This window comes from Parus major, chromosome 6 (genome assembly GCF_001522545.3).
Source record: "Parus major isolate Abel chromosome 6, Parus_major1.1, whole genome shotgun sequence".
NCBI classification, from domain to species: Eukaryota; Metazoa; Chordata; class Aves; order Passeriformes; family Paridae; genus Parus; species Parus major.
In genome coordinates, this window is record NC_031775.1 from 17,846,854 (window position 1) to 17,871,180 (window position 24,327).

Below are 24,327 nucleotides of genomic sequence, written 5' to 3' on the forward strand. Positions count from 1 at the left end.
TCAGGGTTGAGGCATGAACTGCTAATACTAGTGAATAAATAAAAAAATTATTTTGTATTCATTTCTGCTTCGTTTTAAAGAAATAATGCTCCCAGTGAAAATAACACCAAGATATATTTTAATGAAAGTCTAATTTGGTCCCACGGTAGCTTTAATTATGTCATAAGAAGCTAAAAGTTGATGCTTCATGTATAAAGATTTGGCACATATTACTTTACAATATGGCCATGAGCAACCTGTTCAAGGTGGTCCTGCTTTGAGCAGAAGGTTGGAGAGTAGAGATTGTCCAGCTTCAAACATTGTGATTCAGTGAGGTATTGGAATAGAGAATTTGAAGTCAAACAGATGCAAAAAGGACAAGCACAGGGGAGACAAGCAAAATTAATTATTTTCTCTGATATTAGTAATGGAAGAACCTGGAAAGACTACTTAGGAAATGGTGGGGATAGCAGATGGGAGATGCAGCAGAGGATCTCTCTGAAGATGAAGTTACTGTGGAATGAGTTACACAGAATGCATACCAAGAAATTGCTCTGACTGGAATTTGTATTTACTCAAAAAGTCATAAAAGCCCTCCAGAATGAAAAAGTTGCTCATGGTCATGTGCAGGAGGTCCAATAGTCCAGTCTGGAGAAGGTGAAAGGTGAGATGAAAGAATAAATGCTGGATGATTTGGGCAGGGCACACACTACCTTCTTTCCTTCTACAGTCACAACCTTTTTTTACTGTTCTGCAATATTTATTTTACCCTGAATGTTTATGGACCAGTGAAATCTACACCTGCACATTTGAGAGGCCTTGAGCCACTCTCATTTTCAGATAATACTAGATAGAGGTGAGAGTGTTGTTGAAGCAGGTGGGTAGTGAGTTTTGAATTCCCCATGTTCAAACTCTTGCTTTGATCAGGTTTGTCATTCTTCATGCAAAGGAAATAAAGACATCTTAGCAAATCTTCATGTTAACTCTAGAAACAAACCAAAACAGCTACTTCCCCCTAACCAAAGTGTACAGGCTCAGTCAAGGCTTTTCACCAACCAACCAAAAAGCCCTCAAGGATATTCCCACGAGCCTTGCGTAATTTATTGCTCATTTCCAATAGGAAAAAAAAGATGGACTGCAGTAACTCCTTGAAAACACATTATTTGTATCATACAAACTACTAATAGTAAATAGCAAAAGTGAAATTAGTATTAAAGTAGTTTTTGTAAACACCTGAAAAATTATTTCACAGGCATTAATTAGGAGTAAATTCCTTGTATGAGGTGAGAATAAAATAGCAAAATAAGAAATATAAACCATTAGCCTGTTAAACAGATAACTTGGTAAAATCATATCTGAAAATAAAGATGAGAGAACAAAACAGAAGCATTTAGGAAAACACCTTCCTACATATTATTTGTATCTATTAAGTATTTCTGTATATATATATTTAAGCATGTGTTGGTTCTTTAATGTAGTGGAATTGTAATTTTAAGTTAATGTAGTAAAAGTGTGTGATCTCTATATATCAAGTCATTATCCTTAATATTTGAAAGATGTGATAATAGAGCTTAAGAAATGGTTTTCCCATAACTGATTCTATTGATAGAATCCTCACTCAAAAGAAGTCACAGTAAAGTTACCATGGTGGTGAAACTGTGAGTGAAGGAGCCTGTACTGCTTGCTGGGGAGAGCTTGATTCTTCTGCAGCTGAAGTGAGGAGGCCTAAGTCTTAGAGATACCTGCTTTCTTCTTTCCCCTTCTGCTGTCCTAGTGTTTTGTCTGTAATTTATTAGCTCAAACTTGTTTTCTCACTTCTACAGATATCATTCAGCCATGTAAGCTCCATTTTCAGTGGTGTATAACCTGAATGGGATAGCAGTAGTGACAAGAAGCGAGATGGAAATGCACAAGTAAAAGGAGAAAAGAAAAAAAAAAGGAAAAGGAAATGTGTTTTAACTAAATGAATATAAGTGAGACAAAATGAGGGAGGGGGAGAAAGGCAAATAAATGTAGGAAAGGAGAAAATGAGCAGGTAAAACTATGTGATGAGAATGAGAGGTCTAGGGTCAAGACAATTTATCAGTCATCTTTCTAGAGAATCAACACCATCAATAGCAATAATTATAAAAGTTTTTGTCAGTTAAGTCTTGTTCACTGATTTCCAGGGCTTTCTCAAGGCCACAGTAAATCTCTGCCTTCTTGTCGATTTTCGTTATATGAACTAGAAGAAGGGTGGTCTTGCAGAACTGTTGTGAGCAAAAGCAGCAAAACTATCAGATGGTGTCAAACATGAAGACTCTTACAGTCAGTAGAAAGATTTGCATTGCTTTTCCAATTGAAACTGTGGTTTCAATTGACATTATGGACAATACAGAGAAGTACAGAGGGGCAGTGTTGTTTTTACATCAGGTTTTTTTCTGTCTTTAGCCTCATTTTAAAGCACAGGAGTCATACTGATTCGGAAGATTTTATCAGTAGGTATCTTCTGGCTCAAGATTGTAGAGTATGGTCAAAAGATAATACAATAATGGACAATACATGAATTATAAAAAAATTTACAGAGAAACTTTATTAGGGTTCAGTCCAGGTGAGTATGGCAATAAAGTTAACAGAAAATTTGGAATCCTGTTACACTAAGTGATGAGTCATTATCAATAAAATGGAATAAGGAAAAATGCTGATATCATTCATTCTCTAAGTATCATCCTTTTTTTTTTTTTTTTCATAGACAGAAGTGCTATGCCAAAAAGCCATGATGGTAAAGCACTATCTTACCTTTTTACAAATATTTAAAAAGTCAAATTGTCTGGGAAGAGAAGCCAGATTAAACATTACATAACCCTACAATGCTTTAGCATTGGTCACAGATGTCCCAGAAGAGAACATGCTGAGGTGCTTCATGGTCGTAAAGCAAATGTACTGCTCTTGATAGTAAAATCACAGCTGGAAGAAGTTCAAATTGGAGGTTTTACACAAGTTAATGTGAAATGCAGCTGGGCAACAGTTCTGGAGTACTAGTACTAGGGAGGTTTTTAATGAAATAAAAATGACTCCAAAGGTCACAAGGCCCAGTGTATTTAACTAGACAGAAGCAAGTCCAAAAAGAACTGTGAAAGCAAAATAAACAATGGTCCTGCAAACTCATTCCTCATGTATGTCCAATACTTGTGCTCTTCAGCATTTTGAGAGCTTGTGGGTTTTTTATTTTTATATGTGATAAGAGGATTATGTGAGAGGCCTGCATTCTCCTGAAGTGTTACCTTAAAACCATGAGTGCTGATTCCCAAAATACAATTTCTCTCTTAAGTGGCATGGAAAACCAAGAAAAAGCAAAACCAGAAGCAAGGGAGAGTGGAACTCACAGGCTGATGAAAAGCAGTCTTGTTTGCTTTTGTTGTATGATTTGTTTGTAGAATCAGAAAGAAAATACATACAAAAAGCATTTTTTGTTTCATCCATTCCCATTGTGTCTTTTGGCGCCTCCATAAGGAAGAAGAAAACATTTACATTTAAGAATGAGTGCTTATCACTGGTGTTATTTTACTTTAAAAGTTAATATAATTTTTGAATGTTACATATTAACTAGGTTTAATATGGTTAGTTACTCTTTGGTCTTATATATATATTTTTTTTTACAAATTGTATTTTTCTGGGTGGTGTTAATGTGTAATTTATTCAAGCTGGGATACTGTCTTCATGTCAGTGGGGTGACCACAGTTTACTGTGCCTCGTAATGTGGCACCTTGTAATGCTGTGCCTTGTAGTGTGTGTCTGATGTGTGAATTTGTGGAATTTTTTAGGTGCAACCAGTGCTCATCATTCCATGAGATGAATTCTGTACAATAGAAAAGCAAGAGAGGGCATTTGAAATGAACGATTGCACGATGATGATAATCAGAGAGGAGCCAATGCTGCAGCAGATTACTGGTGAACATTCACAGGCATTGGTTATTGTTTTTAGGAATGTAGGCAGAAAGTGAAAAATCTAATGAATTCTTACATAAATATGTAGCAGTGCAGAAATTTGAATGCAAGGAACCATCTTGAGGATATAACAGCAACAACAATAACAACAATAACAATAACAACAAAAACAACAAAAACAACAATAATAATAATATTGGGTAAGGTTTTGAAGTAAACTAAGTTTTTTAAATGAGGAGTGATAAAGAATTCCCTTTTTTTGTAGACTGGTGCTTTGGTCAGGAATTGATACTATAATGGTTTTTGGAAAGTAAATAAGGAAAATTACACCTATTGATAATGGTGCAGAAGTGATGGGAATTTTGTGGATCTGTCCCACAGGTATGTTTATTTGTTTTTTATATACTCACTTAAAGACACAAATACCCATTAAATGCCCTCTTCCTTCATTCCTGACATACCATCAGCATATTCCAGACATGAGTGATCTGACTAGAAGAAATTCTCTGCATCAGAACCGATCACTGAGTTCTGAGATGTGGCAGTTACTGTATTTATAAGGGTTATGGGATATAATATAGGAATATGATACAAATATATAATTAAAATGGACCTGAATTAATAGAAGAAAGGACAGGGGAAAAGAAAGGCAAAAGCTGAAGGGTGAGCTCTGTGTAGCAGACTGTGAAGCAGCCGTGGTGCTAGATCTTATCAGATGTTTTGTCTCTCAAACCTGAGAAAATGAATGAAAATGAAAAAAAAAACAATTCATGAGGGAATTCCAGTTTTCTAGAAATGAAAAAGTAAAAGGAAAATATGGTTATATGATGCAGAGCAAATTTCTTCTAGTCTTTCCTTATGAAAGGAAAATGTGTTTACACATTTTGTATCTATCCCTGCAAAACCACAACACAGAGTTGGAAGTACACCATAGATCCCAGAATCAGGGGAGAGCCAAAGAGAAAAGCAGCTGATCTGAGCTGTCACTGGCACTCCTGCATTACTTCATGCTCGGTGGAGCTGCTAAGATAACCAGTCTTGCACAGGTTGGCTCCAGAGTGTTTCCAAGAACTGAGTTAATTAGTGAAGTATCCTAAAGTTAACTAACTCCCCTGCCCAGAAATGGGCTCTTCCATTTTCCTCACATGATTATCTGGGCACTTACACTTTTCCATATATAGGAGCAGCTCAGGGACTGACAGATCAGGCTAGGTAGGGATACAGACTTCAGGCACATGCATACTCCTTGCATGCAGGCACGGATGCAAGCACATGCTGCTCTCACACACTGAAATTCGAGTTAGCCCAAGAGGTAGTAAGTGAAGACAGCCATAGTCCTGCTGATAAAGAGCCTTTTTAAACAGAAGGCACTAAAGGTAGAGCTCTTCAACCACCATTTATAATAATCCACCAGGAAAAGCATCACAGCCATGAATGGGCCAGTGGATGGTTTATGTGATTACACGCTTGATGATGAAGGGGCTTTCATGTTCACATCGGAGTCCGTGGGAGAAGGACATCCAGGTAAGAAGCCAGCTCTGGTAAAAGTCCAAAAAGTACAATATTTTCATTTGAGGTGTTTTAAAAGCCTAAAGAGGAATTCACCTGGTGTTAATCTCACTGGAGAAGTTAAGTGTAACAGGGTGCTTTTCCTACTTTATTTCTACAGGACTTTGTCCATACAGACTGTAGAACTGCTATAACTAGAGTGCTTCCAACAGGAGCTTATGTGCTTTTGCAGGGTGTGGGTTCAGCTGAGGAAGGCAATGAGGTTTCTGGTTGCTGCTCCTTCCTTTTCATCTAAATTTCTTTCAGTATTCCTGTGGAGACACTAGTGTATCTCTGACAGGCTCAAGTTTCACATATGGATAAGAATGCATTGTTTGCTTCTCAGGTTCCATATCATTATGGGCTCTGTAAAGCTGTCCAGCACATATGAGTGCTCTAAGACTGTCACCCATGACAGGAATATCCCCAAGTAGCCTATCATAGAGCCTTTTTTTAGTGGTCCCGGCAGCTGTACGTGGCAAAGTCACCAATTTTCCCCCCACCTCCCACCCCTTTCCATCATCTGATGCAATATATGGAATTGCTTAAGCAAAGAGTGGACAGTTATTTGCTAAACTTTATGTATGGTCAGCAGAGATTAGTTCAATTTTATTGAAAACAAATATTCATCCACCATAAACATACACCTTATGTCAACAGCAACTGTTCCCTCAAGTGAGGCCGGGGGACAATGAGCTATTTGATGTCCTGAAAAGTGTATTTGTTTTAGGAGCCTATTTGGTGGCCTGTACTTTCTGCTGTAATAAGGCTTTTCAGGTCTGTATTCATGTTATGTGGGTAAATCATAAATGGGTGGAATGGTTTTACAGCAGAGGATAAAATGGTCAGCAATGAGAACTTTATAATTTGATACTCTTCTATATGAACTTATTACTACAGATCAAGTCCATGGCTGATGCAATTGAGTACATCTCCATCAATGTGAAGGCAACTACATCAGGTTAAACCAGTTTGGGTTCTTTCTGATGTAACACAGTCAGAAAATGACAGCCACGTTTTGTCCTTGGAATGTGTGTCCATGTCAAATTTATATATAATTACATCCAGTAAACTATGTCGTTTCATGGGAAAAATAACATAATACAGTGTGGTAATTTTACATGGATTATGTTATTTCCAAAGACAACTGGTCACAATTTATGCTACTCTAATCATTATTTTTTCATCATCTTGGGGCAATAACAGGGAAGTCTCAGAGCAGAGAGTTCAACTGAGTCCCCAGATTTAGCTTTGTCCCTTGGTTTTCTTTCCTTTACCAGTCCTCTCTTTATATTGTTTCTTGTTTTAGAATTTGGCCAATTTTTTAGTTCTTTTTCACATTCCCTCCTTTATTTCCAAACCCTCTATTGGCCCTCAGTAGCCTTCTTGTAAGCCCCACGGATGTTACTCTCCTCCGGTGCTGAAATACTAGGCAGGCCCTTGAGAAACACAGTTACCACGTGGATATCTTGCTGGGTCTCTGGCTACTATGAGATACAAAGTACCAACCTGGGAGGTTTATTTTAGAGTCAGAGGAAAGCTGAGATTTACCTGTGTGTTTTCAAGGCTGTAATGCTTATACTTTCTTAAACAGCCTAGACCTTCACACAGGGTACTGAAAACCCTGACGCCTATGGCAAAGGGGAAGATAGAGATTTTCCAGATCAAAGGAGGACAGGCTGGCAGTAAGTAACTCTGGGTTGTCCTGTAAATTCTTTTTTCCTGAGCATCAGCAATGGATCTCAATCATCTCACTGATAGCTCTGGCTCCTGACAGCAAATTGATCACCCCTACATCCTGGCCAAGCCCCGCTTTTCCCCTCTGTGGTTTTGCACAAGAGGTGTAGACATGCCATTAGGATTTTATCACCCAGGAAAATCTTGGCTATTTCTTAAAATGAGGCCCAGTGCCTGAGGCTGTAGTTGGGCTTCTGATGTTATCTGTAGCAATAGAATTTTATTGTGAGTTTTGGTTTCCTCTGTTTATACAAAATGGCTAATTTGTGTGTTCTTGATTATTTCTCTTCCGTATGTGAATTTTGCTAGAGGGTATTATGTGAAGTAAAGATCCTGAACCAGATCTTTGTCTGGTGGAAATTTGAATTGTTCTGATTATATTTAATGTCTGATTATATTCAATGGAGACCTTCTTAATGCACAAAGCAGGAGAAATTACATGCTTATTTATTTGAGTGTACAGAGAACTGCCTTGTGTCTGTACAATGCCTAGAGCTGGCTGTCACTGAGAAGTCCAGATTCCATAGAAGCAAGAAGTAGCTGTCAATAATTAACCTACAGGTATCACCTGTGCTCCCCAAAGACATTATACAAGACTGTTTATGCCATCTTCTCACTCCAGATTCTTCAAAATCCCCTGGGTATAACATTTGGGAATTCCTTTCAGACCTTAAATCATTTAGTCATTTAGTGCAATAAATTCCAGACTCTCTGAAGACTTACACATGACTTCTTCCTTTCAATATAATAATAAAAACACACAGAGGCATGAAAAATACATTTATTTTTTTTGGTAGCTGTATTTTGTCACTGCTCCATTTCCCTTAGTCCAGTAGTGTCTGTCTTGCTGCACAGGTTTCTTGGTGCTTTGAAAAACATTGTTTGTTTCTGTGAGACACAAAGTTGTACAGATGTCAAACCACCAAAGAGTAACTTCTGCCCCTATCTGATGTGGCTTCAGGTGGAATTGGCTGCAAACTGACTGCCATTCAGTTTTCCAGAAAGTATCAAGAAATCTCTTTAAAAATATAAGACCAAACATCTTCTAAAAGCACACTCATCTTTTCAACCATATTAAAAGCATATGTTTATCTTGCAGATATTCACAGAAAAAGCAAAAAAATCATGAAGGAAAAACCCCCCAGAAAATGCAGATCTGTCCATCCAGCATGTCTTATATCTAAGATTATATATACTTAATGATACACATGATGCTTCAGTAAACTGTGCAGTGAACAAGGAAAACAGATGTACAATGCATTTGAACACTGCTAATATTGCAGTACCACTGCACTTATCAACAAGGACTCCTCAAGGGTTCTTTAAATAGGAAAAATGTACAGCACAATACAGGTATTTGAAGTCTTTCTAGTGAAAATCTTTTGCTGGAAAGCTGATTTTTTTTATGAAATGCTTATGATAAGTATCTGCATTTCTTCCCTGTTTAATTTTGTTTTTTACCAGAAAACTGAGAATTGCTCAGTTTGTCATATTTTGAATATAAAAATTTACATTCTAGTTTAATTTCTTTCTGTTGATAAAAATAACATATCATTAGAACTACTGAATTTAATGTTGATGATCCCAGGTTTTGAAGAAAACCAACCTTGCCATTTCACGTGTTCAATGTTTATTTTATTTACTATTAAACTATCAAAGGCAGAAGTGTAGCTGTACCTCTTTGTTGTGTTTTGTGGGGCTTTTTTGAATATTTTTTTTCAGTTTTTAATGCTGTTCAAAGTTTTTTTTCTCTGTGTGGTGAGTCTGTGGAATTGAATTCCTGTGAAGGTTCTGAAGACTTTTGTTAGGGTTTTACATACTCTAGATTCATGTTAGAAACTTATGTCTAAATATCTGGAAAACTGTGAAGTTCCTTCTAATTATCACACATAACCTTTGTTGCTGAACACTTCCTTTACTTCCTAGAATTACAACTGGGATTTTGAGTAGGGTTTATCATCAGCCTCCCTAGACTCATTTTCTGGTTAACAAGAGCTGTTTCATGGCCAGTTGGCATCTCTGCCATAAAGCTGGGCCTGTGGGATGATTTGATTTCAGAAAAGAGTCATGGCTATCCAGTACTTTCCTGCTCAATCATTTTAGATACCTCTTTTGCAATATTCATTCTATTGGATAGTAATTCATGACATGAAGGTATGCATGAACTGAATTCTGACCTATTGAATGGTGTTTTTTAAGATTATAGTGTCCCACCAGAGGTGTTCATTATGCTTTCCCTGTTTCTAAAAAAGAAGAGAAAATAAAAAATAAAAATCAAATGGACAAACTTAGCCTCTCACACTTAGCAAATAATAAGAGAAATGGGCCAGTTGAGATGAGAAATTTAAATAACATAATGAAGGGTGCACAAAGCCTGCAAAGCATTGCTAAAAATAGAATGCCTGGTTTTATTTAACACCAGAGACATTTACTAATAGACATGCCTTTAATTTAATGCATGAATCAGCCAATCACCCAGCTGGATTTCTCTTTCCTGTCTTGATAGACATATCTGTATCTGGATTTGGATCTAGCTGCACTAGAACTGCTGGTTTTTGCATCAACAATCAGATATCACGTGTATTATCAAACTGATTTGCCTCAGACTATTTGAATGTAAAGGTATGCTCCAAGTATGGTAGATTTAATTATATTAATCTATTATTTTAATTTATTAGGGTCTCACATAGATGTTAAATATCAGAAGGGATCTCCAAAATATAATGTGATCTGACCTTCATACATAGGTAATAATATTTCATGCAAGAGTTCTTCAAACAAGCGAGTAAATGGCAGATGGATTTCATTCATACCTTTTAAAAAGATATCAAATTTTCATGTAGGGATTTGAAAGAATTCTGCGTGCCTCTAGATGAAGGGTTTCCATGGCTCTCACTCTTTTCATATTTTCCTTTTTGAATCTTTATCTGTGTCTTTTTAACTTTCATTTATCAACTGTAGTTACAGTATTTCCCACCAGAATAAAAACCAAAAAACAAACACCTTTTCTCTGAGCACAATATTTTTAGGTTCTTAGGGACCAGGATGTCAATGCTTGTAGAGGTTTCCTCTGGTAGTCTGCCTTTCTTTCAGCCTTTCAGAACTAGATTGGGATTGATTGATTTCATCCTGTAAGATAGACATTTCTGATTTAGGGCATTCCTCTCATTCTGTCCTAAACCTTCCCACAGCATCTTAGCACCCTTCTTGAGTGTTTTGGCAAGAATGCAAATGATACCCCTAAGTGTGCCATACAGGGAACTTAGACATGTGGGACAGTGGCATCTGGTGCAGATGAGATATGTTTCATGTGGAGCAAGGACAGCAATGAAGGTTGTTCATCGAAACTCTGGGAGCTGAAAAAAGACTCCTAAGCAGTCCCAGTCACTAGAGTTTGCTGCTGGGTATTGGTCCTGTACTAAGGAAGCCATTCTAACCCCAGTTGCTCTGTTGTCTCACCCAGCTAACAAAAAAATTGTATGTTGTTGTCAATATTTCTTGCTTTTATGCTTGAAAATGTGGATATATTTCCTTATAAAAATGAAAACTCTGAAGAGAGCAAGCAAAGATACATTTTAATCACTCCTGCCACCTTTGTACCCAGGTTTGCTAAACAAGGTCCAGTTAGATGTCTAATTGAATTGCAAGAACGGTGTCTGATTCCTGTTTGGTAATAATTGTCCCAAATTTAGTAATCCATGTACAGTTCTTGCAAGGCTGAAAGTTCCAACCCAGCCTGCATTTGCTAATTGTCTTTTGTGTTCATTCTTTTTGTGCTGAAGTGGTGAGAGGGGAGTGAATATGGGAGATAAGAGCACCAGAATCACATTAGTTCTCCAGTGCTTGATTTGTCCCTCTTAGCTAAATGTACACCTTCTTCATGAAAATAAGTGAGAATTTTTTTTGACTTGAGCTTAAGTGTTTTAAAAGCTTCTAATGACAGACTCTTACAAAACATTACTTTCCAACAGATTGTGTTGCACACAGCAAGGCAGGAGATTAATTTATTTTGCCACATAGCTTGTTATGTCAAAATCTAAAAGCAATACTTGACCTTTTTTTTAAGAACAATAAAATTAAATTATATAAGAAAATTAACCGTTTTCATGCAGAAGACATTGCTATGGGTGCTGCCCTTTTGTGTACATTAGATTAGATAGATTATTTGATTAAGATTCAATGTGTTTTTTAAAGATTAGAAAAGAAAGAAAAAGATAATATATTTTTATGACAAACTTGAGCTGAAGCCTTTGTATTTGGCATGTAACTAAAGGTTTACCTCAGGCAAACTTCAGTTGGTAACCCCTTCTTTGCTTCTGTGTGTGTATTCCCTGCTCTGCCTTAGGTGGGTTGCTGGGATTATTAGGAGGTGACATTGCCAGATGGTAGGAAGCAGTGACAAAAAGCAACCCCAAAAGCAGTCCTCCACTGAGCTGTGCATTGTCTCTATTAATCTAAACACTTTCTCAGGCTTTACCACCAGTGTTGGTCAGGTACTTTCTGTTGTAACTTTCTGCTGGGGCAATGGAAGTTGGTGGTGGAACATCGCCATTCCATTAGAACACCACGGGTTTGCAGAGAAGGTGGTGCTACAGAAGGAGAAAGCTGCAAGAAAAGCTTCTTATCCTCTCAGGTTATTCTGTGCATTGCACACTTGTTTCACATCTAAGGGGAGAAAACTACAGATGAAGTTCTGGTTAGTTAGTTTACACCGGTAGGTAAATTCCCCGCTGTGCCTACTGAGTTTGCTGGAAGGATGATTAATATAATCTTTCTATTTAGCTACCTTAAATATGCCAGTAATACACAATAAAAGAACTCCTTTCTGAAATACCTGCTGAAAGTGATGCAAACAGTCCATGTTTTGTATTGAGTGGTGTGGTTTTGAATCACAGCTTTGATGTCTTGCAGATAAAATCTGTGATCAAATCAGCGATGCTGTACTAGACGCCCATCTCAAACAGGACCCGAATGCCAAGGTTGCTTGTGGTAAGTTGTCTGCTGCTTTGCTTTAAGTTGTCACACAGTCACATTCTTTTTTAGGATGTTTGCAAAGACCTAGCTCATTTCACTCTCCAAAAAGACGTAAGAATTTCAGTTTTCCAGAGGAGAGATGAGAAGAAGCAGAAGACTAAAGCCCAAGCAGGCTGTAGAAGAGTCGAGCCATTGATTTTGTGTGTAGACTGAATTGAAGAAACAGGTCTGCATCTCACTGAATCATGCTCAGTGTTTTGACTTTCCCATTTGTAAGTTGGACATATTATTTTTTTTCCTTGCTTTCAGACAGATGGTGAATATGAAAATAATTTTTTTATAGATGGAGTTACAATGCTAAAAATATGGATAGAAAGGATTTACATGATATACATCCAATAGGTCTCTCAAAATCAGCATCATCACAAACACAGTTCTTTGTCTTAGTGGCTGGCTTATTCTGCTATTGTAATCCTGTTTTTACCTCTCTTTTCAGAGACAGTATGTAAGACAGGAATGGTGTTGCTCTGTGGAGAGATCACCTCTCGTGCTATTGTGGATTATCAGCGAGTTGTCCGAGATGCAATCAGACATATTGGCTATGACGATTCAGCTAAAGGTTGGTGGAAAAACTCATGAAATCCTGGAAAAGCAAGCAATAGGCAGCTGCAGAACAGGTCTGTCACCACATCTATACAGGGGCTTTAGCAAGCCTGATACAAACTGAATGCGCTGTGTGAAAGCTACACTTTCTGGCTTTATCCCAGTAAGTAAAAACCTTTTATTAGTTAAAACTGAATTGGGAGTAGGCAGACTATTCTTTGAACTGTGGTATTTGGCCACAATAGTTAACTGTAACTTGAACTACCACTCCTCCAAACTTGCAAGAACTTGACTCCTGGTTTTCATCTGGCAAGCTGATTGTTGCATCTTGGTGCGAAAGAGAGAGAAGAAATCTGATTCATTTCATTGTACCCTTGTATTTTCGTATTGCAGTAGCATTTAGAATTCCCAGGTGTAAAGGTGGCTGTCACTGCTTTGTTAGCTCTGAATATCTCCTTTTACACTGAGCAGTGTGTGGTCCAGACCCAAGTTGTGAGGTATGCAAATGATAAAAAAGACAAAATGCTCTGTGCACCACATTTCACTTTCTGATTTGCATGTGTCTGTTTATATTGTAGAAATATTCCAAGAATTCTGTTACAGTGGAAGGTATCTTTTAAGAGTTTTTGGTTAACAAGTTGTTTACTGCAGTCCTTTGATTGCAATTGAATTTGCAGGAGGTTGTGGTAGGAGAATATTACAGCAGCTCAGCTGCAGGTTGCCTCCACCATCACACAACTGCAGTGCTTTCACAAAACACAAGCAAATCTAGGAGGTCATAAATCTCCTTATTATCTAAATTGCCGTCAATGATGAGGGGAGATTCAGTGACAAAGTAAAAAACAATTTCTAGATGTGAAAATAAAGCCCTTTATGTACAGAAATACAATTTTCTTCTCTACATAGTCTACTGAAAAGAGGTTGAAGAGCATTCAAGTAGATCATGATCGTTTGGAGGTGTATATATGTTGTACTGGCTGAACATGAGTTTGGTCAGCAGCTGTCAGTAGCTACAGTTCTAGGAAAGGTTGGATTTGGAGAGAAGCAAGTTACTATTAATATACCTAGGAACAGGTGGGAAATTTTGCCACAATCTCCTGTAAGTCTTTCAATTTCTTTTTTAAAACTTTTAGTCTTGGAAAGTCATGTACATTCCCATTTCCAGATTTGTTGTGAGACCTGAGTCTGGTGGTTTTCTCTTTGTGGTTCATGCAAAGTCCCATGAGAGATTTAGGTATGGACACTGCTTTATAGATAATGTGGTGGAGAGCAGAGTCTTCAGTTGCTGAAAAACTCAGCTTCTGGGAATTAATGTAGAGGATTTTATTTGTATTCATCTGGGAGAAGCTCATTATTTACCTTTTTGACTACTTCTACAGATTCATAATCTGAATTGGCTTGGCACAGGGAGAAAAAATAGCCAGTAACAAGCAAGAAAGGCAACCCTATATATCCCACCCCATCCTAAAACAGGTTTCAAGTGTGGTATTGACAAAAATTTTGTTAAAAAATAACAGTTTGGTTTTGAGTTCTGAATGTGGTATCCTTCAGAATGAAAATTTTGTCCTCTAGTTCCATGTAAATTGTGACAGAAAAAGCTAATTTGCTGCTATTCTTTTTTCTAAATAGGCTTTGACTACAAGACTTGCAACGTTTTAGTGGCACTGGAACAGCAGTCACCTGACATTGCCCAAGGTGTTCATCTACACAGGAATGAAGAGGATGTTGGTGCTGGAGATCAGGTAGACATAGCAGCACATCTAAAACACCAAAGCTGTTTTAATGGAAAAAGTTTACTCCATCTTAATGACCTATTTTTTATGTCAAAACCCATGCCAAAGTATTTCCACACTTCTCTTTACCCCAGAATAAACCCCATCATTTTACTAAAGCTGTTGTAGGTTCCTTGAGGGCAGATTTTTGTCTGGTGTTGTTTTAGAACTCCAGGCAAATCAGGAGAGCTCTGGCAGTTTGTAGTAGCTGAGGAGGTTCCCTTTAGAACTCAGCAAAGGTTTTTTGCTTATGTATTTCATGTTTTTGTTGTGTAGCTTTAGGTTCATCAGACCATTCATCTTGCAGCCAGACTTGCCATGTAACATGGAATAAACAAAGAATCTTTTCACATTCAAAGAGCTGTTGAGATTTTGTGCAGCAGAAAATTGGGTGATGTTTCATCTGCTGTCAGCATTAGTACAGTAAATACCAGAGTACTTTTATTTCTCACTTATTCCCAGAGGCAGCTCTTGTAGTAGGAGTTCCATGTAATTAAGGCTGTCCAAACTATGTCTCTCTGAGCTAAAGAACACATGTAGACATTTGTGGTGTGCTCCCAAGAGAGAGACACTAACATAAAAACTGCATAATGGGGCTGATGCCATATGAGTGAATTTAACATTCACTAGTTATCATTAAAAGTAATATCTAGTTCATACCAGTGCTGTTGGGAACCATAAGTGCAGGTATCAGAGTCCAGGAGCCAAGCAAATATTGTTGAAAAATCCCTTGAGAACTAAATTAAAATGCTTTTCTGCTGTCATTGGGGCATAATACTACATGAGATGAAAAGAGATTTGACTTCCTTTGACACTTTGATGGCCTCAATTTCCATTTGATCCAAGTGCCTTCCTGCTTTATTTTCCTTTTTTTCCTTTTTTTTTTTTTCTCCTCAACATATGCTGGTTGAGGAGAAAATGTTGCTCTATTTAGCCAATGATAATCTGATACATGATTACAGGGAATATTAATGAATTATAAAATTAATATCTAAGTATAAATATAAATACAATTTATAACAGTAGAAGCTGTGCCTCTAAGCATGTGGCATTGAAAAATTTGAGGCAGGTGCCTTAAACTGTTGAAGGGTTTGTCCTTCATGGAGTACTCACACCCCATGCCACTGAAATTTCAGATGTGAGCTGCAATAAGTGTGTCTGTATTCATACATAAAAGCCTCTGGAACATTTCCAGGCCACTGAAAACATCTTTCCCATGACAGAATAGTCCTGAAATGTTTTCTCCAGCAGACTTTTTGATTTTATTTTTTTTCCTGTGAAGGAACCTATTTGGTTTTTTCTCAGAAATGTCTTTATTTTTGTCCAGGTTTCTAGCTCAACATGTCAGCCTTCAGGCTAGTGAAAAAATTCTAGGAGCATGGTCTGCTTCTCATTACACTGTAACATGTTGGAGCCTGATGCGAGTTTTGGCTTCTTGCACTGTGATGTAAAACAGTAGAAAGCAAACCTGTGGATACTGCTGACTCTTTTCTTCAGATGAAATCTCATTGCCTTTGGTTGTGGTGCCTTTAACAGTGATTAAAGTGTGTTCTCTCCTCCTGTAGGGTTTGATGTTTGGCTATGCAACAGATGAGACAGAAGAATGTATGCCTCTAACAATTATTCTTGCTCACAAACTGAACGCCAGGTTAGCCGAGCTGAGGCGTAGTGGAGAACTCCCTTGGCTGAGGCCCGACTCTAAGACACAGGTAAACACTGCAAGGCCTTGTCCAGAAAGCTGGAAACCAACACCTTTTCCTTCCAGAAATACTGACTGTTTTTGAAGACAGCAGTTCATGTGTTTCAGCCCATCAGGATAACCTGCCAGTAGCAGATAAAGCTTTTCCACTGCTTGTGACATTGTCTCCTGGCTTGCTGGGAAATGGTTAACTTGTCTCAGAGCACTTCACCACCTGCCAGTGGAGGGACCCGTCCGAGCTAAAGTGGTTTGTGCTTGATGGAGAAGTGACATCCGAAGAGTTTATTTGTATTTAGGGGTTCAGGCTGACATTTTCAAGATGCACTAAGAACGTAATTTCTGAGGCTTGAGATTTTTGAAGGAAATCCTACATGAAAGACACATTTTGGATGATTTCATAGAGAATCAAGCTGTCTTCATTGAGTTAGGGTTTTTATGGGTTTTTTTAGCTTTTTTTGTTGTTTTTTTTTTTTTTTTGGGATTTTTTTGTTTGTTGTTTTTTTCTTTAGCATAGCAAAAATGCAGTGGGGAATTAAATAAGCTTCATTTCTCATACCCTGGCATCGCTGTTGGCAGGGATCACTCTAATGTCAGCACTGCCATTTTGCTCCAGTGCTGCTTTCAGAATAGCCTATGTGACATTTGACCGATTCCTCCATCACACTGACAGCAGCTTTGCTGTTTGTCCCCGCTGTCCCCGTGTCCCTCAGGTGACGGTTCAGTACATCCAGAAGAACGGAGCGGTGATCCCGGTGCGTGTTCACACCATTGTGATCTCTGTGCAGCACGATGAGACCATTTCTCTGGAGAGCATGCGCAGGACCCTGAAGGAACGCGTCATCCAAGTCGTTGTCCCCCCAAAATACTTGGATGACAAAACTGTTTATCACCTCCAGCCTAGCGGACGTTTTGTTATTGGAGGGCCTCAGGTTTGTATTATTTTGGTGGTCTTATGAGCTTGCCTTTCACTGTATGTGTGGCTTGGATTTTTGCATCTCTGTCCCAGGGTAAGGAGCAAGCTGCCCAGTGGAAGATTTTTCCTGCAGCTGGATGTGGGAGAAGGGGCCAGGGTTTCACATTTCCCATGCCAGAGTAACCTTTGAGGGCCTGGTGATGCTGTACATGTGTTGTCACCAGGCAGGCAATCTGATCTTCTATTGCATGTAGAGTGTAGAGCCCAATTCTGGGTTTCCTCAAATCCTCTGGGGACCAGCACTGAGTGACACCAGCAGTCCTTTCTCACAGGAAGCACTTCCTGCAGAGAGATGGACAGGAGAAGATTTACTTCTTTAGAGTGACCCTTGTTTTCATATCTGAATACTCTCACTGTTTGGCCTGATACCAGTAAGAGCCAAAGGTGCTCTTCCCTCCTGAAAATTATCCCCAACAGGCTTCTCATGGTGAGAAAATAAATGCTTCTTTTACTTTTAGGCAATGCAGGAGATAGGCTTTATGATTTGATCTTGCACTCACAGAGGGCAGGCAGAACTTCCACTCTGTAGGATCAGCAGTTCTGAGATTTAGTTTTTGAAAACAAATTTAGCGTTATGAATGTTTAAATCTTCAGATGGCTTCAGAACTACCACAACAAAATTTCAAAGCTCCTTCCTGAAATTAGGTTCATTTTTACAACAAATCCAAGCAGAGGGTGTTTCCTCTTTGTTTTTCAATTCATTCACTTACTGGAATTTTCTAGAATTACCTCTAAGGCACTCTGTCTTTTTTACATTAGTGCCATGAAACAGGTAGGAAGACATTGAGATTTTTCATTATAATTATTGATTCTACAAGAGATGTATTTTTCTGCAGTTGAATGGGTTTTATCACTGTAATTTTGTGTATCATTGACATCCTAGACCATGCACAAAAGAGAGTCAAACTTGAGCTGTAACTTAGAGTGAATGCACCAAGGCAGCAATCATAGCTACAAAAAGAAGGCTACACATAGGAAAATTTTTATGTGTGCAGCAAACTGCACCCATTAAAAGTGTAAATCTTTCAGATGTGTACCGAACTGTACATCCATTTAAAAATGCACTATAGTTATAAGTGATAAGCCAGCCAGGAATATCCCTGCTACTCTTGTGCTGGAGCTCTCTTGCATATGTTTGCACATACAAACCGAGGCAAGTCACAGTGTTCGTTTACAGCTTTTTAAACCCAGGCTAAGTTTGCTCAGTATGGGTCAATCTGCCTATGTGTCCATGACCTTACAACTGCTATCATCACTTGTGCAACTTACAATGGCATTGTGGCAACCAGAAAATAGCTATTTCTCCTCTTGACTTTGACAGCTTTAGCTTTCTGCTTATTTTTCAGAAGAGTGTTACCCAGTTTTATTTTGAACAACGCTAGCTGCAGGAGGCTGTCTTACCTCCAGCACAATTCATCTAAGGAAGATACATGTATTTTACTTGGGGTTTTCATCTTATGTTTTTGGGTGTGGTGGGACCTTGAATTCTGGCTATGGCAAAATGAGTAGGTTTGCTGCTGTCATCATTTTCCTACCAGCAATACCTGCTGGTGTGATGAAGACAGACATTACAGCTCATCACAGTGATGCCTTCCACATGCTTTACAAGTGCATTTGTACTTGTTCAGCCCCTTTGAAACAAGATTTTTTTACCTTTCACATGTCCATTTGTTGTTCCTCTCAGTTTTGCAGCCAAGTCACAGTGGAACACGAGGTGTTCTCATTGCAACTGTCTGCACCACCAAAAATGAAGGTTTAAGACAAGCAGAAAAACTCAAGGACAAGATCCTTTAATACATGCTCAGCTATCTAAAAATCCAGATTTACATTTCAGTGCTTTCTTAGCAGAATGGAACAAACAGTGCCAAAGGTTTACTTCTGTGTATATGCACAGTCTTTCTAAGAAAAACTTTGACTCCCCAACTGTGTTTGCCGTGCAAACATTGCAGCAGTTGGATTTTAGTGACATGATGTTCTGAGGCAAAGAATTTCAAATCTGCCTGCACAGGTGGCAGCGGAATTTAAAATTTGAACATGTTTTCTTTCACACCAGAAAGCTTAAGGATTTAGTAACTTGCAGGGGTCAGACAATTAGTCCAGTACTGATCAGCTAACCCAGAGCAAATGAAAATATGAGGTACTTGTGAGGAGCAGTCAGGATAGCTGTAGGCAAATAGAATATTATCTGTACTTCCTTATTAAATATTTTAGAATATTTATCTATAAGTATCTGCTCTTAAAAAGAACTAACCCTTTCCCAATTACCTATGACTGCCTAGTACTCCATGCCTGTTGTGTACAGTTCAAATTAGACTATAAGTATTTTGGGGTTGGAAATGCAGTTTTTGGTACAGTCTATATGACAGTCTCTGTTACTGCACTGGAAGTGCTGGGTGCCAATGTCCATGTAACCATCTATAAGGTATCACTGACGTACCTTTGAGTGTAAATAAAAAAAGAATCTACTATTTAATATCCACACAATTTGTGATTTTGACTAAAAGGCACAAAAACCCGGATTGGGGTTTTTTTTTTCATATTTTAAACAGTGTGAAATCTCTCAACAGTTCCTTTATGGCACACAGCATTTTAGCTATATTCTCTAATAGTTTGGATACTTAGTAGGTCACTTCTAAACCAAAGTTTCCATATTTACAATTAAAACAGGCAGTGCACGCTGTAGCTATCTGGTTTGCTTGATTAACCAAATAAATTAGTGAGTGGCTTGTCTTGAGGATCTGGCTTTAAAGAACAATTACAGCCACTGCTGAGAGAAGTTCATTCCTTCAGCCACCCCCAGCAATGCCTGTGTGGTGAACTTACCCCTTGCTGCAGCGTTCTGAAGGAAAGCCCAGCCCTGTTTGGGACTGAATGGATGTGTAATGGACAATTGTGTCTCTGGTTCAGGGCGATGCTGGTGTCACTGGGAGGAAGATCATCGTGGACACCTACGGCGGCTGGGGAGCGCACGGCGGCGGCGCCTTCTCTGGCAAGGACTACACCAAGGTGGACAGGTCGGCCGCCTACGCGGCCCGCTGGGTGGCCAAGTCTCTGGTGAAAGCTGGGCTCTGTCGCCGTGTTCTGGTTCAGGTATGGTTTGCCAAGGATGATGCTTTTCCCAAAACAATTTTCCCTTTCTAGATTTTCTTTGAGTGCCCATCGAAGGAGCCACTGTAGTCGAAGTGGTCTTGGTGATGGATTTTTGAAGAAAGGAAGACTTGATGTGCTTGGTTCAAGCTCAGTGTAATGTCACTAATAGCCAGTTGGCTTCTTGAAAATGGAACTTCTCATTTAGCTTTTTGGCTATTTTATTGGCTATTTTTCCAGATATTTGTTGAGCCCCTGACCTTCTGACACTCATTGTCATTGAAATGAGCATGGAGTGACTGGATAATGGAGGAGAAAGTAATCCAGAGGCCTCAGCATTTTCAAAGTTCTCTTTTTGTCTACACATACACATTGCACAAATACAAGAAGTGAAGGAGAGGCTTTAGTCTTCATAAGATGATTCATAAATTAATGCTTTCTTCTGCTGCCCACTGTTGCCCTGAGGTGCTGTGTTTACTGGCTGGCTCAGGTGCCTTTTTTTCCCACAGGTTTCTTACGCCATTGGGGTTGCTCATCCGCTGTCTATTTCACTGTTCACTTATGGAACTTCCCAAAAAACAGAGAAAGAGCTGCTGGACATTGTGCACAAAAACTTTGATCTTCGGCCTGGAGTCATTGTCAGGTAAAGAAACACACAGAAAGGAAAATATCCCACTAGTCACATCCAGGAAAAGATCTGTTGCAAAATCTTCAGCTGTTACTGAAAGTTTGGCCTTTTTTTAGTATATGGGACTCAAATAAAACAGCTTCTACATTCCAAGAACTTTAAGTTACTTTGCCCCAGTAAAAAGGCATATTTTGGTTTACCAAAGGAATTTAAAGTTATTTCATCTTTTCCATTTCAATTAATAATTATTAATAATTAGGCCTTTTCCTATAGCCCTAAGTACATTAAAGGCATTTTAGTAGTGTTGTCATTATAATTGTCTCCACTGAACATGTTCATTGGTATGCTTGCATCCCCCAGAGTATGCTTGCTTGTCTAAGGGGGTGGGATGGATATCTACATCAGGATTTTAATAGCAGTTATCATAAAGTATCTTAATATGAAAATGTTTTCCTTCTTTTTATTATGCACACAGGGATCTGGATCTAAAAAAGCCCATTTACCAGAAGACTGCATGTTATGGTCACTTTGGAAGACAGGAATTCTCGTGGGAAATACCTAAAAAACTTGTGTTTTGACATTAGTGACATGTCACCTTTTAAAAACAGAAAGGAAGACTGCTAATGATGAGGATGCTTCTGAAAATCAAATTTGACAGCTTTATATTCAACATAAGGAATTTTAGATTTTAAATGGAAAGAAAGAAAAGGTTATTTTCCTGGAAATTGATTTTTTTAACCCTCAGTGTCTTTCATTATCTAAGATATAATGGACAGAGTCTGTTTTTTTAATCAGCATAAGACAACAAAATACAGTTTACTTTTAACTGCTGCTCTGTTGGTTCTTTGGATAAAGACAAAGTGTGACTCAGGTACTCAACCCAAAAGCTGAACCTCAAACCTTTGATGGGCAAAGGTGAAGATGACTTTCCCAACTCTGACTAAGGATCAGCAGATCTGTTGCTTCTAATTAGACAATGGGAAATTCTGGGGTCCAATTTCCTTACTGGAGTTAGCAATGCATACAGCTGGGGGCTGCTTTGATGGGAGAAGGCTGAATATCACCTAACAGTATCTTGGCCTCTTTTATAAAAGATGTTAACATACATGTAGTATTTAAATCATCTTCAGTGCATATGTGCTGTTACTGTCATGTTTCAATTACCTGCGTGTTTGAAACATAAGTGCTCTCCTAAGAAGCAACAATCATAGAATAAAAAGCTTTTTCCTACCATGTATATAAAGGCGTATCATTTTCTATGTTTACTTTTTTTAATGCTGCTGTAAAATAGTCCATCTCAACTCAGCTGCTTCTACTCTTGTAGGAATTTAGTTCACCAACATAATTGAATTTGATCATATTTCGAAATTGTAATATGAATTTCCCTGTTAATATGCGTATGATTACTCTTGAGTCCTTGTGATGAGTGGAAATTCAGTGAAAAAGTATTTGATTTTTATTTGTAACTCTTAGGTTTGTGTTACAGGGTATTTTTTCCTAATGTTTGCTCCCAAGCATCAGGTTTATTGCATGCCTTTCTATGTTGGATATAAGTTGGGAATAAAATATAGCTGAGAAAAAATAAATTCAAAACTTCAGCAAACACACATAGCATGAGGTTGTGTTTGGACCAGTGCCCCACTGGAGAGCTGGTCCCGGCTCGGGGGAGGGGAGTGTGCCCGGCTGTGGGGCTGTGCCGGCACTCGGGTACCCGGGATGCTCCCGGTGTCTGCCTGGGGCTGCTCCGGTGTCTGCCCGGGGATGCTCCGGTGTCTGCCCGGGGCTGCTCCGGTGTCTGCCAGGCCCCTGTGCTCTATTGCCCATGTTCTCTATTGCCCATGTGCTCTATTGTCCCCCACAGTGGCAAACTACTCTTTGCAAATGCCCGTGAGTTAGGCACAGGTTTGTTTAAATTGGGAGACCGCGTTTATCTTCTGTGGTCAGTTTTGTTTGCCAGTAGGAAACAACTTAAAAAATGCGAGGGTTGCCTGTATATGGCCCCAAGAGGGACTTAATGCTTGTAGCCGGCATTCTGATAAATCTGTGCTGGAGAAGTGCTGCCACCCCGTGTTTATCTCCTAAATAAATGTCTTCATACACGGCCTCCTGAACAGATGTGGCGGTGGAAAGAAAGTGACTGTGATGAACATTAAAGAAAAAGCTGCCATTCATTCCTTTCAAGAATGTCACAAACACAATTTCTATCTAGTCAAGCCAGAGGTCTCTCCACTTTTGTTTATTATGCTAATGCACTCTGTGCTCTGTGCAAGTTGAGATAAACAGGTTTATGTGTAGCTTCTGATCTCCCAAGGACTTACCACATTAATCACTGGGCCTTCCTGGGTACCCAACTGGGTACATTTTGGCAGGAGAGTATCTTAAAGACCACCTGCATCTTAAAGAATGAGTTGGCAAAGATTTCCCAGGGGCTGTTTTCCTAGCTGCATATTGCTGATCTTCCAAGGAATACAGAATATGTGTGTCAGCCTCAGAAACGTGAGCTGTTTGGAGCCTATTGGTCTGCCTAGAAACATAAACTTGGACCTTTGTTATTAAAGACTTGCGCTGCTAATGGTCTTTTACCTGTCGGTAATGTATACAAAGGCATTTTGCTAATAATGAGATCACCATTCATGCTGACACAGAACTGTTTTGTGCAAGCATTACAGTCCTACACATACCTGTTTATCAAGCTGTCCCGGAGATAGCACAAGAAGACATTTCTTTGTCAATGCCCCAGGTGCCTTCCTTTTAGCTTAGGTTTTCCAGGAGCTCCAGCTCATAATATAGTGCACTACAACCAGGAGAAGCAAGTGAATGAAAAATTAATAAAAAGAAAATAATAAAAAAATACGTTTAATAATTAATTAATGCTAAATAAATAAGTAAATGTGTTTCATAATGTAACATGGAAGCAGAAAGTCCATGTCTCAACAAAAAGAAACACCTGCAGACAAAAGGAACAGAAAAGTTCTGCTGGAGTGGTGACAATAACAACCATTAAAGGTTTGTTGGGGAAGAGGGGGGTGTGTGTGCCCACCTGGCAGTCCGGCAGGTGAGGCTGGCCCGAGGTTTTGCAGTGTGTGGAGATGTGTGAGAAGTTATCAGGTGTGACTCTCAACCCTGCATTTCACACATGGGTCAGGCACACCCCTAGGACAAGTGGATTAATCTGCTAGTAAATTTGTAGGCTAGAAAAGGTTAAACTTTTGTGGCAACTTTGCCACCTATTCAGCTCTTCCCATAAATGGATTTAAGCTCATGAGGTTCATAGCCCTATCAAAAAAAAAAAAAAAAAAAAAGGAAAAAAAGGTAATTAGCTAAACTCTGGATGCTACAGGATACATACCATACTCCCTCAGTTCAAATCAGTCATCATTTGATGTTCTGAGCTTTCTCT

General features: G+C 38.8%; 1 protein-coding gene across 2 annotated transcripts; it reads left to right on the forward strand.

Moving 5' to 3' along the window:
- Positions 1-5,092: 5,092 nt before the first annotated feature.
- On the forward strand, positions 5,093-22,534 carry MAT1A (methionine adenosyltransferase 1A). 2 transcript variants are annotated; one of them, XM_015633629.2, is made up of 10 exons: positions 5,096-5,430; positions 7,049-7,139; positions 12,103-12,180; positions 12,662-12,784; positions 14,398-14,510; positions 16,106-16,249; positions 16,950-17,168; positions 20,120-20,302; positions 20,809-20,942; positions 21,403-22,534. In XM_015633629.2, exons 1-10 carry the CDS (start codon positions 5,341-5,343, stop codon positions 21,503-21,505), a joined length of 1,278 nt encoding a protein of 425 aa, XP_015489115.1. In that variant the 5' UTR covers positions 5,096-5,340; the 3' UTR covers positions 21,506-22,534. The 2 variants fall into 2 exon arrangements, with proteins under 2 accessions (XP_015489116.1, XP_015489115.1); XM_015633630.2 differs by lacking the exon at positions 7,049-7,139 and having other exon boundaries at positions 5,093-5,430.
- The last annotated feature ends 1,793 nt before the right edge of the window (positions 22,535-24,327 follow it).

Bases quoted from the DNA above. Each gene is read 5' to 3' on its own strand.
- MAT1A (XM_015633629.2), top strand. From the start codon at position 5,341: ATGGGCCAGTGGATGGTTTATGTGATTACACGCTTGATGATGAAGGGG. The intron at 12,785-14,397 runs GTTGGTGGAAAA...TTTTCTAAATAG, and splicing joins CTATGACGATTCAGCTAAAG to GCTTTGACTACAAGACTTGC. The intron at 16,250-16,949 runs GTAAACACTGCA...CGTGTCCCTCAG, and splicing joins GGCCCGACTCTAAGACACAG to GTGACGGTTCAGTACATCCA.